Below are 13,316 nucleotides of genomic sequence, written 5' to 3'. Positions count from 1 at the left end.
GATTAAAAAGCAGATTTGGGTCAGTATTTCTCCTTGCACTTGGAGTAGTTTTAACACAGTTGGAGTAGTTTTAATTCTGTCGTGCAGTTGTGTAAGAGGCAGCAGCCCTGGATTTTTGCTGACTCAGCGTTCATGGCCCATGGCCATGGTACTGACAGGCGTTTATTCAGGACCCTAAATGAAGTGTCCTGCTTTTAATTTTTGGTTTCCCTGTGAAAACGGTGAGATATGCATATAAAACTTGTTGTTTTGTTGAGGAAAGGGCTGTTAAGAATTAAAGTATTCTGGGCGTTGCTTTTAAAAAACTTTAGGCCTTTCGACCTGATTTTTTCAGCTGGCTTCTTTTACTCTGTAATTTTTGAGTAGATCATGAATTTCTTTTGAGAGGATTCTGTATCTGTCAACCTAACACTTCCAATCAAAATAAGTTACAGAAAGTGAGGCAGTGTGGAAAAGTTTACCTCTTCTCTGATTTGTTGGAGACATAAACAAGACATTCCAGTCTTCAGTGGTGCATCCATGGGCCTGCAAATAAAATGTGCATGTCTTCCCAGCAAATCCTCTGCAAACACAGCCACAGGCATACTGCCTGCACTTCAGCATTGCTTCTAGTAAACCTGTTCTTGTGGTTATTTCCTGGAAAAGCTAATCAATGCCTTTTCTGCTTTAGCACAGCATAGCTGCTAAAAAGGGCAAAAGAGGGCTTGTGAACATTTCCTGGAAAAGCTCATGTAGGTAGTACTTTATATGTGTAGCTATGCCGTGGTTTTCACTTTCTACTGTTCCTAAATTATTGTAAATTAAAGACCTGAGTGCCCAAGCACTTAGGTTTTGGGGGGGGGTTGTTTGGTTTTGTTTTCCTCTGTCTGATAGCAAATACAGTCTTATGTTAGCTCTGACCATCCAAAATGACAGATACTTGGATAGGTGTGCTGATGGATGGAATCAGTGTCTGCAGTGTGAATAACTCTGTTTCTCTCTTCAGATCTTGCATCTGGCAATTTTTTGTTCGATTTGTAACATACAAAGCAGCTTGTCTGGAATTTGGCCTTTTCCTCTTTTGAGATCAAATAATTTAAGCTTCAGAAAGAAGCATTCTCATGACATGTCTGGTGGTTCCTACAGGTGTTAATAGTGTCTGTATCAGTGTGCTGAGGGCATTAAAGCAATATCCTCCTTCAGATTTGAGATAGTTATTAAGGAAGAGGGAGCAAAAGCGGTTTCTGCAGAGCATGGTGATAGCAGCCCTGCAACTGCGACTCCTACAATGAACTGTAGAGATTTTGCATGTGCTTCTTTCTGTTAATTTTGTTTGTCAGGCACTCTAATTCTAACTAGAGCTAAGTAGTATTTGTGCTGTTGATCTTGATGAATCCAGTTGGCTTCAGCAGGAATCGTAGTGAACTTAAACCTGTGACTTTGATTTATGTATTTTGAGAGTGACCTGTCGTGTAGTTAATGACAAGTAGTGTGGAGACTCTGGGTTTTGAATTGAGCAGTGCTGTATGGTTAAGTCATATACTGAATTAGTCTGTTCTTTGTAGAGATCCTATTCATCAAGCTGGACTAGTAATTGCTACTTTGGCAAAGTGGAGAACAGAGGAACAGCGTGTTTGCATAAGGCATTATGTTTTGGTTTGCAAGTGAATATAAAAATAATGTTTTTAAGCTTTGAGGGCCTGCCCCTGCTATGATGGACATGGGGAGGCAAAATCAATCCTTTTGGAAGTATCACTGTATGTGTATTCCAAAATGTAATATGTCATACAACTGCTTAAACAAATACTGTTTTCAGTATTTGAGCTTGGCATAAGTACCCTTCATATGTTGTCGGATCAATTATGTTGTGATTTGCATATTAGTTAATATTTTTTTTACTGAAATATTTTTAGTGTGTATTGCAATAACACTTTGAAACTAGCAATATTGATGCCCCCTTCTTTGCATGGTGTTCTGGCCGTTTGAACTGCATTTACCTTCTCCATTCAAATGTGTGCACAATTTCAGTAGCCACTGCATTTTGTGGAAGACAGTGACCCCACCTTAGGTTCAGGGGATACATGAGGATTGGCTGTCATTCCCTGCCAAGGGAAGTTTGGGATCACCCCACTCCTCATGGGGGCTGGTGCCTGGTGGTGCTCCAGGTTCTCCAGCTGCCCCAAGCTGCAGCATCCCATAAAAGCTTGCAAGTTTTTCAAGGTGCTTTTTTTTGTTGTTATTTGGTTGGTTGGTTTTGGAGGGGGGACGATGTGGTCTTGCCCCCCACCCCAGTATTGCTATAAGAGACCTGTGTCCTTGAATTGCCCCTTTTTTTCTTATTCTGATAAATGTTGAAGTTCTACTGATCTTGTTCTTCAGCCCTCCCTTGTGTTTTGTTCATGTAACTTCACTACCAGGCTTCATTTCAGACTTTATTTTGTGTCCTCCAGTACTTTTTTGAAAAGCAAAGTGAGGCATGCAAATCCTGTAAAAGTAATCAAATATAAGCTATGTTTGCTAATAAGGCAACATACATCTGCCCAAAGTGTTCAATACTTGTCAGTGTGAAGTATTTTAGACTTGACAAACCAGTAATTTTAAAAGAAAAGGAGACATATGCCCACATATGTGGGCAAAAACTCAGAACTCCTATACAATATTTACATAGTAAAAAATTTTGTTAAAAGAAATCCTGCTTGAGTTTGGATACTACTTTTCCTATGCAAGTTTACTAGAGCAATATATATGTAGTGGGATAGAACCATGCCTCAAGTGTGGTGGAATCAGAGCATGATTTGTTCATTTTCTATGCTAACTTCTAGTTAAATTGAAAGGAGGTGAATGCCCTGCAGACAATAACATGTGCTCGTGTGCAACAGCTCTGTGGCAGGTGGAACATGCTAGTTAAATAATACACATTTGTTTTCAAATGTGTGACACTTTGGGTCGTTTTTTGAATTAAGTTCCTGGAGTCAGTGCTTATGATGTAGTTGTTTGGTGCATGCAAATAAATAATAATAAAAAAAAAACCAAACAGAAAAGGTCTCAAGCCGTTATGAAATAGTCATGGAAACCTTGAAAACATGATATGAGTGAAACGAGTGCTTAAATCAGGAGATATAAAGACCTAATGTTTGCTATCTTCAAAATATCCCATAATTTCTAAGTAAATGTTATGACAATAACATTTATTTAGACAGCAAGGGTTGACTGCACTGAACTTATCTCCTTTGCTGTGGAGAAAACATTCAACAGAATGAAAGAAAAACTTTTATGTGAATATAATATGGATCTTTTCTTATGTGCCGTGGCTTGTGGGCAGTAAGGGAAGGGCACAACTGTTCAGAGGATGCTCCAGAATGACAGAATTAGCCTTGAGTTTCAAATAAAGCTCAGTTTCCTCGTGAAAGTTATAATTCTGTAGTTTTTGAATAAGGGTGTTTATTTTCTCTTGTTGTATCTGCCTCCCTTTTTTTCTTCCCTCCTCACATGGTGGTACTCTGCTGTGAGTTTGTTGTGGCCATGGTTTTCTTACTGTAAGAAAAAAAGACTTAATTCATGGGAGTTTCTACCATGTGTGGACAAAAATAAGTGGAGACCTAAAAAGCCAAACCCACAAACAAATCCCTTTATATTAATATGTCAGGTGCTTATGAGTATCTGCTGTCCTGCACTGATGCCATAAATTAGCATTCCTACTTAGCTCTCCACGTACTTAATTTCCTTCAAAAAAACGTACACTAAAGAATTTTTAAAGGTATTTTGTGCAGTGGGAAGTTTTAAAGGATAGTTATGTTTTGAGTTTGTGAGAAGTAAAATTAGATGTAGATTGAAATTCCAAATCATAGCAATTGCCTAATGACCAGTAATTCTAAAACAGGCCAATTTTATTTGACTTTTCCAGGCAACTGCTCTTTGGCTTTACCAATTCTCGGATAAAATCAATTCTGTTGGCCAAAGTCAAAGGTGGTGGCTAAAATTAGAGCTTAGTTTGGAACCCCAACTATGAACAGGCCGCTGTCTGTCTGTAATTACTCTTAAGAGGATTGTGCCAGCTTTAGTAACAGTTAATTTTGTTGACATGTACATGATTTTTGTAATTTTTTTCTTTTATTTTTTATTTTAGTAGCACATCGGAGTTCTGTTTGTTGAAATTTTTGTAAGGTTTCATTTGGCTTGTGGGATGGAGCTTGGGAAATGTTTTGAGTTAAAATGTAGCTGTGTGTGATGCCCCTCCAGGGCAGACTGTGCCAGTGGTGTGGCACGGGGAGAGCAGCTCACTCTGGCCTTTGCAGTGTTGGTTGGCATCATATGTCGTGCTCTGGTCTCAAAGCTTTGGTGACCACCCTTCTTCAGTAGTTCTTCAGGGTAAAATCTCCTAGGCAGTGATGCCCTAATGAGGGCAACACGCAAACATCACAGTTGATGCCTTATTTCCTTTCCCTCTAATTTTGTATTCCATTTGTATGTATTCCTTTGCACTCTGTTCCAAGCACATTGTTCAGAAGGGAAATAATGAATTAGTGGCTTGTTGGGTAATCTCTCCATGTTGCATCACAAAGTGTGCCCCTGAAGTTTGCAAAGGTCATGCTTGTCACTGAGCTGGCTGGGGGCTGAAATTTCTTCTGCTGTCACAGGAAGGCATGTAGTAAATGGCATTTTACTAATATATGCAAACACATCCATATAAAAATGAAGATTCCTTTCCCCCATAAATGTGTTGAATAATGTTGATAATATCTTTGCCCTTCATCCCTTTAATTCAACTTTATTTGTATTGTTTGGGGGGTTTTGTGGGTTTTTTTAAGAAAAAAAAGAAAAAGAGAGACTGACCATCTGAAGATAAGGGTTTAAATGTCCTTTCACCCTAGTTTGTAACAACTTTTACTATATATCACACTTATTTACAATAGATAACATGGGGGAATAATTTTGTGGAGTTTACAGTCAGTCAATTGGGCATAATAAGTGAAATAAAAGAGAAGATGTAAAAGGAGGTCTGACTGAGAGTTGCATAGCCTGCAGTGAAAAATGAGTTTCCTTTTCCAAAAACAAAGTTATTAAGGGATCAGGTATGGTCATTATAACTGGCTAAATAAAGTGACATATTGGTGGGACAAGCAGGAAAAGGAAAGCATTCACTTGAAAAGGAAGGATGGAAGATACATAAAGAGTAACAAAGAGAGGAGAATGGGGTAGAAAGAGTCTCCTGAAGTGTTACCTGCAGACTCTGAAGTGTTTGGCTGAAGGACATCTGCCTTTCTCATACCTGAGTTGGTGGCTTAGTTCCTCTGGTTTTAAGGGTGAGTATGAATAGAATTATGGGAGAAAAAAAATGATCAATGTAAGACCTGTAGAATTGGGTGAAGAGGAGAGAGACAGTTTTTGAGATATCTGCAGTTTGACGGGATGTGAGCGGTTTTTACACCGATGATCACAAGGGGCACCACTTTCTCCTCTTAGAGGTGCCTTTGGAGGGAAAATGAAACTTTGTGTGCAAAGAGTGCTATTTTTCTGAAACGTGAATACCAGAAGTATGACTTTGGTTGAGGGTGTTAAGTAACCTTTAACATAAGAAGCCAGAAAGAAAAAAATGAGCAGTGGTGTGGCAGAGCCTAAACAGAACTTTAAATGAACGTATTCCACCACTGGTGTTGGAGCAGGGTGGAATGCACCATTCCTCCCCAAACATTTTCCTTCTTATGTCTACAGGCCTCCTTCAGAAGACTCTCAAATAAATAGCTGCAGTAGTGTGGCATAAATGAAACAGTAGGGTCTTTTTTTGCCAAAAATGAAGAACTTGGATGCCTTCTACCATGTACACTATGGGGGAGCAGCTGGAGCAGTAGGCATAAATTTAAAAAGAAAAAAAGAAAAAGAACGCTTCCCATCCCTGGAAGTGTTCAAGGCCAGGTTGGATGGGGCTTTGAGCAACCTGGTCTAGTGAAAGGTGTCCCTGCCCCAGGGCAGAGGAGTTGGAAGTAGATGATCTTTTAAGCACCTTCCAATCCAAACCATTTTATGATTTGATAAATTTACATAAAGGGGGAGATAATAAAATTGTCAAAGAATGAAGTGGTCACTGGAAGAGCAGTGTGGTTTGGGGTGGTTTTGTGGTGTTTGTGGTGGTTGGTTGGCTTGGGGTGGTTTTTTTAATTAATTTGTCTGGGGTTTTTTTGGCCAACTGTTAGTTTGATAGGGCAATGTACACATTTTTATTTCGATTAGCAGGTTGGTGGATGTTACAGCTGAAATTTGTGTGGGGGTCGGTGTTTGTGAGGTGGATTCACTGACACAGTTGGGAAGGGGAAGGAGCTTTCTGCCTTGTCCTTCTTAGCTGTCCCTGCAGTGTTGATATGCTGGCAGCACCAGCACACTTCCTAGGACTGCTTCAGGCGTGTCCTTACCTGGCCTTTTGTTGCTGTTTGCTTGCTCTGTTGTTTGGTAAAGTCACCCATCACTACCCACGTGCCCGAACTCAACGGTCCCTTCCTGTGGCCTTGCGCTCTTGACGCTGCACCTGCGCTCCACCAGCTCAACACTCTCATTTGAAGAGGACCCCAAAGAGGACGCTGCTGTCCTCCCACTCTGCTGCTGCTGCCTCAACTCAGCCACTGCCTAAACCAGCACTCGCTTTGTGGAGGGCGTGGGTTGTTCCACCGTTTGTGTCCAGGCTCTTCCAGTGAAGCAAACGGATTATCTCCCAGTGCACTCCAAAAGCATGTGTGCAGGAGTGAAGTTTACTGAAGGTCTGTGAACCGTGAAGACGTGCCTCAGAGGTCTCAATGGGACACGTGAATGAGTAGAAAACCAAGTTGGAAACAAGGTGTTAGGAAAACCTATTCAGTGCACGCAGTTGTTTCCCTGCAGTAGGGAGCACCTTCTCCTTCTCTTCTTGCAATCTTTTTCAAGTGTAGATCACTCATGTTAAATATATAGCTGGGAACATCTTGTGTTAAGTAGAGATATGAACCTGAACAGAAGAAGAGGTCAAGCGTGGAAATAAATTCCAGTCAGTACTGGATGATTGAGAAGTCCCTTTTCTCTCACTCCCTCTTGTTTGGAGAGGCGGTGCTCGAATTCACTTCAGAAATGAGGAGGAGAAAAGTACAGCTAGGGTTTCTTTTAAAGAAAAAAAAAACACCAAAACAAACAACAACTTCCTCTTTAAAGTCACATTAACATCTGGAAGTGGATGGCTCAACCCTGTAATCATTTGTGTCATCACATTACATTTTCTTGATCAGTGTATGGAATATTAAGTGTTGTGATGTCCCACATCATGCTTGAATTTTTATATAAATGTTCTTGCTGTTTAGGACACTAGTATATGACGGGTAAACAAACTATTTGAAATGGTTTAATAAAGCCTTATAGTTGGTACACTTAGTTCTGCGGACCGCCTTTGGAAAAGAAGATTGATTTCTCCATGAACCAAAGCCTCTTCCCAGTTCTCCGGTGCCTCAACGCACTTTGTGGTCACAGCAGCGAGCATGTTCTGGTTATCATTGGGTGGTTCAAAGATGCAACGCGGGTGTGACGTGCCCCTTTCACAGACCATAGCTCCGCAGCAAGCTGTATTTAGCCATATTGTGGATGTGTTTGAAGGGATTAGTAATAGATTTTTGGTTTTCTTTTTTTTTTTTTTTTCCTTGGAAGTCATCGGAAAGCAAAAGACTAAATCTATTTTGATTTCACTCGGGATAGATTAATGGGTGTCAAATGTTACACGATACTTGACATATCCACTGCTGTTAAGTTGGCCGTGGCAAAGGGATTACCCGATAATGAATCACCAAGCTCTTTAGCTGTTTAAAGGGAATCGTGCCACTTCCTTGCCCTGGTGGTACTCCCTTCCCTGCCCAGGACCTTCCTGTGACGGTGCGTGTTCGGGTGTGGAAAACTCCACGCAGATGTGCAAGCACCGGTTTGACAGCTTTGTGTTCGGCTTCTACCTTGCTAATTGTTTTCGTGGGATTATTCGGATTGTGTAGAAAGCTTTTTCCAAATCCCCTTTATTACCGAAGTTATTGTTGCCAGCAGGAATAAGATTAAAGGTGCTTAAGTCTGTAGAGTTGTTTCTAATTTGTACGTGTCATTTCAGTGGCATTTGAACAGAACTCTGTCTCTTCCCCTCCCTGCTCCCCTGTGGTACTGTGCTTGAGTTAGGGCTGAGAAGCCAAGCTATTGGAAGAAAATTCATTTTGTTCCCTAATTATTATGCTGGCACTCGGGAGATAATTTTTCCCTTCATGCACTGCCAATTAATATGCAAATGAGCTGATAAATATTTATACCGTGATTTAAATTATGCAGGGAGCGCTTTCAGTGTACTCTGCAAATGAATTGTTCATGGACTTCAAAGTGCTGGCTGCTGTGCTAACGAGAGGAGATTTGCATAAGGCCCTAATCAGGCGCATACTGATTAAGCTTCATTATGGAAACTGCCAGCTGCAATCTTTGTTTCTATTTTATTACAAAAAGGGGAACTTTTCACGCTTCAGTCGCCTTGACAATGTCAGACACAGCTAGTAGGAGAGACTAAAACTCCACACAGCAACTGAAGTTTCCCCGTTCAGTTGAAGATTGCTATGGTGTAACTGAAGTTGTATTTCTCCCCCCACCTCCCCACTCCCTTTCGTGCTCGGTCAGAGCAGTAGTGTAGATTTGATAGAAATTGCCATTCTCCCGTTCCTTGGACTATCTGAACCCGTAGAGGAGACCACAGCAATGCTGGACTGCAGCGACTACGTTCTAGGTGGGTACCAGCTCAGCTCTTTCTTACGGACACCGAGGCTGTGAGATTGACTATGCATAGAGGCTTAATCACATATGCAGAGGCTGGAGAGGGTATTTGGGAGGCTGGAGCTCACCAGTGAATCGGCAGCAAGTAGCTGCCTGCTAGATAGATAGCTAGATCTGTACCAGGGAAATACATGGCTTGTTTTTTGTTGTGTTTTTTTTTTTTTTTTTCCCCTCCCTCCTTTCCCTCGCTCCAGGAGAATTCGTTTCCACTGCACAGACTTGGATGATATTAATACAGACCTTTTGCTTTTAGGATTTCAATCTGAGAAGCATTTGGCTTCTAACAAACGCTGGACTTGACTTGCATGTCCCTGTGTTATGAATTTTAAAGCATTAAAATGAATGAGAGGGAGCCTCAGTCTCAAAGAATTTAGCAACTGTATTGAGCCATTCCACAACAGAATGCATGTTATGTCTGTGTATTTTTAATATAGCAAGGTTCTTCGTGCGTAATAGAAAATAAGGTGGAGTGCACAGTGGTTACCATTGATACCGTGGCAAAGCTGTGCTTAAGGTTACTGGGATAATATATTTCCTGCGCCGAGATTCCACCAGGGCTGCAGAACAGACATGCCATAATTTCTTCTCCATGTCTTCTAAAGTTATTTATAGTAATGGATCATCCCAATTTTACAATAGGTTGTATTTATTTTCAAGGCTTTTTCCACAAAGCTCAATGTGTGTGTGTGTGTATGTATATATATATTTATTATTCTTTTAGTTCCATCATGTAAGTTCAGGTGAGAACTTATATGTCAAAGAAAAAGAATATATTTTTGAATGGTAAATTTTAAAGCAGACACATGAATATGTTTGTTTCTGAATATGATGTGTTTTTTTAAAAAATTAATTTCTAAGCAATTCTTGGCGTGTTTTCACTCACATTAAACTTTGGTTTTTCCGTGCACGTCAGTGAATCATTTATTCCTGGTGCTGATGGAGCATTAGGCAGTTTCACTTTGATGGGTGAAAGGAAACAGTTAATGGCAATATAACCATGTTAAGATTTTCGGTGTTTTACCAGCTGGGTACAGTCTCTGATACTCCAGGTTGGTCCAGTGTCCGCTGCTTCTTTCTCCTGAATGCCTTTGGGAACGTTCCTGAGGGTGTGTGAGAGCCTGGCACGGCACTGCCTGGCGACACCTCAGCCCTGCCAGCAGAGTAGCTGTACGGAATGTATTCGCTCCTGAGAGTTTGATTTCAATCATGCACCTGCTGCTTTCGATCCTTCCTTCCGTGGAGTTTGTTTTTTAGATAATGTTGGCAGAAGTTGTAGCCCAGGGCCTTTATTTAAAACCCGAGCAAGATCTAAAGGAAGAAGAAAAGGTGAAGGCATTAAGGTTTGGGGTTTTTTTTTTTAGCCCACTTCATTTGTTTATTCTTTTACCTTTAAAGCAGAAATTGTATGAGCATGCATAAACCAAATAGCCTTTTTATTTGACATATAATGAGTCCGTAGGTTCAGTATCCCGCGGATATGAGTCTGTTTTGCTGGTAGCAGTTTTGTGCTTCAGATGTATGTCCTACCATTTGCAATGGAAATAGCGCCATTGTTCTTGATGCTTTACATGCAGAAGGCCCACAGATTGAACAAGAAGTAGTCAGCTGGTGAAATAATGGATGCTATCCTTCGTTTGAACCTGAGCACTACCAGAAAGATGTTTCTTCTTCCAACTTGCTGCTTTTTTGCAATAGGAACATTTGAGGTCTTTGTTAAGGACGGATCTTTACAATACAATATTCCTCATCTAGACAAGCTTTTAGTAGATAAGTAGTTGTATATGCCTAGTACTAGAAAACACTGGAAACCTTTTCTAAAAGGGTTCATTTTGCAGCACAGTCTGACAGAAAAACGTCTTGGCTTGCTTTATGGAAGGAGGTCTCTACAGTGATAACTTGGTGTAACTGAGCAAACTTGCTCATCATGCAGGAAGGCTCCTTGTAGGAGCCTCCTCGTACAGACAGAACAGTCACTACCTTGCTTCGAGTTCTGTGCACAGGACACCTGTGTCCCCTCCTCTGGGTTTCTACCATTAGTATCCTGCACTGCAGCTCCAATACTTCAGTTTCTCCAACAAACCAGCAACAGAAGGCCCTGTGTTGTTTTTCTTGCATAAGTTTTCTGAAGTGACTCAAGGAATGGATCCCATGCTGTTGAGAGACACCCTGCTCAGCCTATGCTCTTCCATTTTGTGGTCAGTTGTATAGTGAGTTCAGGCCACCCCTCTGCTCTGGGCTTAAAAATGTGCATCCTACATCCAGTAGCACCATAAGTTAGCCCAGTTTCCACAACCAAATGTATTTCACTTGAAAGTGCTTTTGCTCATCTTCCTGTTGGATGGGGCTCTTGATGTTTGCATCAAAAGCAGAGATTCTCCTTCAGTGCTCTCTAAACATAAACTACTTTCAGTAGCCCTCTCTGTGTAAAAGAATGAACTAATGCTGTTTATCAAATGCACGTTGCCTGTAATCATTCCAAATAAATGTGCTGTTGCCACAAGACTAAACTCAATTTAAGGTATATGCAATGTTTAGATAGAAATGTACTTTGTATTTATTTTGCACACAGATCTATCTGCAGAGATAGAGAGGGCTGTGTCAACAGCAAACATTTCTGTACAGTCAGTAGAACCCATGTTCTGCTTCTGGAGTGTGGATCATGCTATCCAAATATAGAAAATGACAAAATAAGGAACCTGGAAGCAAAAGGTTCTGCACCAGCAACCTTAGCACAGTTCTGTCTTTCCAGACTGAAGTCACAGCTTGAATGTGCTAAGCAGAGGTTGTGAAAAACGGGGCAAAACTTGCAGCTTCTTGCTGAAGTGTGGGCCAGCAGTGCTTAACTGCAAAGTTTCTCCTCACTCTCTCTCTCAAAAAGCAGTTTAACGCATCTGCCTTTATACTAAGAGTAACACTGATAGTTCAGATCTCTTACACGTGGCTGAACATTTGAAAGATTTAAGGATAGGCATAGGAACTTTCTGAGAAGAGTTGAGGCTCTGGAGAGGATGTGTTAACTTGTGAGGGGAAGTTTTCTGCTTGTTTCAGGCCTCTGGGTTTTCAAGGCTCTACTGGGTTCAACTGCCACGGTTGTTTATGTGGAAAATTATAATGGTTTTCAAAACATTGATCACGGAATCACAGAATAGTTTAGGTTGGAAAAAGATCATCTAGTTCCAACCCTTAAACCCGTGCCAAAGGCAGGGATACATTCCACTAGACCAGGTTGCTCAAACCCCCATCCAACCTGGCCTCAAACTCTTCCAGGACTGTGGCATCCACACTGTCTCTGGGCAAGGCTGTTCCTGTGCCTAACCACCCTCTCATCCTAATAGCCAGTCCAAACCTGCCCTCTTCCAGTTTAAAGCCATTCTCCCTTGTCCTGTCACTACATGCTACTGTAGAAGTCCCTCTCCAGCTCTCTTGTAGGCTCCCTTTAGTTACTGGGGGGCTGCTGTAAGGTCTTCCTGAGCCTTCTCTTCTCCAGGTAGAACAACACCAACTCTGTCTGTCCCCGTAGCAGAGGTGCTCCATCCCTTTACCCAGCTTGGTGGCCTCCCCTGGACTTGCTCCAATAGGTCCACGTCCTTCCTGGGCACTGGTGTCTCTGGGAAGTAGCAGGTGATGGTACATGGCCATAGTGCATCTTCTCATTCCCAGCTTTCACAGACTGCCAAACAGTGAAGGGTCTGGGCATTCTTGGGACTGTCTGGGGTGGGGGGAAAGATGCAGCAGTTAGTGCTGTTACTGTATTCTTCTTCAGTCCATTGGTGTTTTGGAAACCACTGCTTTGATGAAAGTACATGGCAGAGGTAACCTTTTAAACACCTTGCAAGAGAATATCCTGGAATAAACGGTTCATTTTAAGCTCCTTGAACTTGATTTTAGCTCGTTATGGGAATGGAAGAATGGGCTTAAGGATTTGCTTACACTTTATTTTATGATCTGGTCTGTCTTGAGGTTCTGTTTGTAATTTTGGTTTGTGATAATGTGGCTCAGTGGGGTCAGTAGCAAGGAATGAGGAGGTAATAAGCTGGAAAGCTGATGCTGTATACAGGACATCTGTATAGATTCCTTTATGAGGGAACTATATTCTCTGTCTGCTGTCTGGAGAGGCCCTCTGCATTGCACTACATTCAGCTGACAGGCTTTGAAACCAAGAACAGACTTTGCAATAGACTCATCCAGAGGGAGGTAGAAAATGGGTTGGTTTATACCTATGTGGTTTTGCATGAATATATAGGGAATATAAAATAACTTAGTGTCAGTGACATTCCAGTAAAACAGAAATGCAGTATTAGAAAAATGGCATCCATTTAATTGTAGTGACTGAATTTCCTTTCTGTTATCAGGGTGGGGTGGGGAGAACAAACACAAGAATAATGAAGGCCATGGTGGTCAGACTTCACATTTTTGAATCTTGGTGTAGTCATTATTCCTTCCTCCTCCCCCTCCTTTTTTTTTTTCTGTGACTTTCATTGTATTGAAAATTAAGTTCCTACCTATCATTGCCCTCCAGCATGCTGTCATTT

General features: G+C 41.3%; 1 protein-coding gene across 5 annotated transcripts in view; it reads left to right on the top strand.

Moving 5' to 3' along the window:
* Positions 1-13,316, top strand: part of POU2F1 (POU class 2 homeobox 1) — a 127,689-nt gene that overhangs the window by 46,729 nt on the left and 67,644 nt on the right. For 4 of the 5 annotated variants that reach the window (XR_005565498.1, XM_039386486.1, XM_039386485.1 and 1 more), the window contains exon 1: positions 8,519-8,737. The exons of the other annotated variant lie outside the window; for it this stretch is intronic. Coding sequence is in view for 3 of the 4 variants with exons in the window: in XM_039386486.1 (XP_039242420.1) it covers positions 8,710-8,737 (28 nt within the window). In the remaining variant the exon portion in view is untranslated. Of the gene's footprint in view, positions 1-8,518; positions 8,738-13,316 lie in introns of those variants that run through there. 5 annotated transcript variants of the gene reach the window in all.

The sequence above is a fragment of the Pipra filicauda genome, unplaced genomic scaffold (genome assembly GCF_003945595.2).
Source record: "Pipra filicauda isolate LSUMZ 115617 unplaced genomic scaffold, ASM394559v2 scaffold487_size526621_pilon, whole genome shotgun sequence".
NCBI lineage: Eukaryota > Metazoa > Chordata > Aves > Passeriformes > Pipridae > Pipra > Pipra filicauda.
Note: the sequence above shows the minus strand (reverse complement) of the source record. Positions and strands in the feature narration are given on the sequence as shown.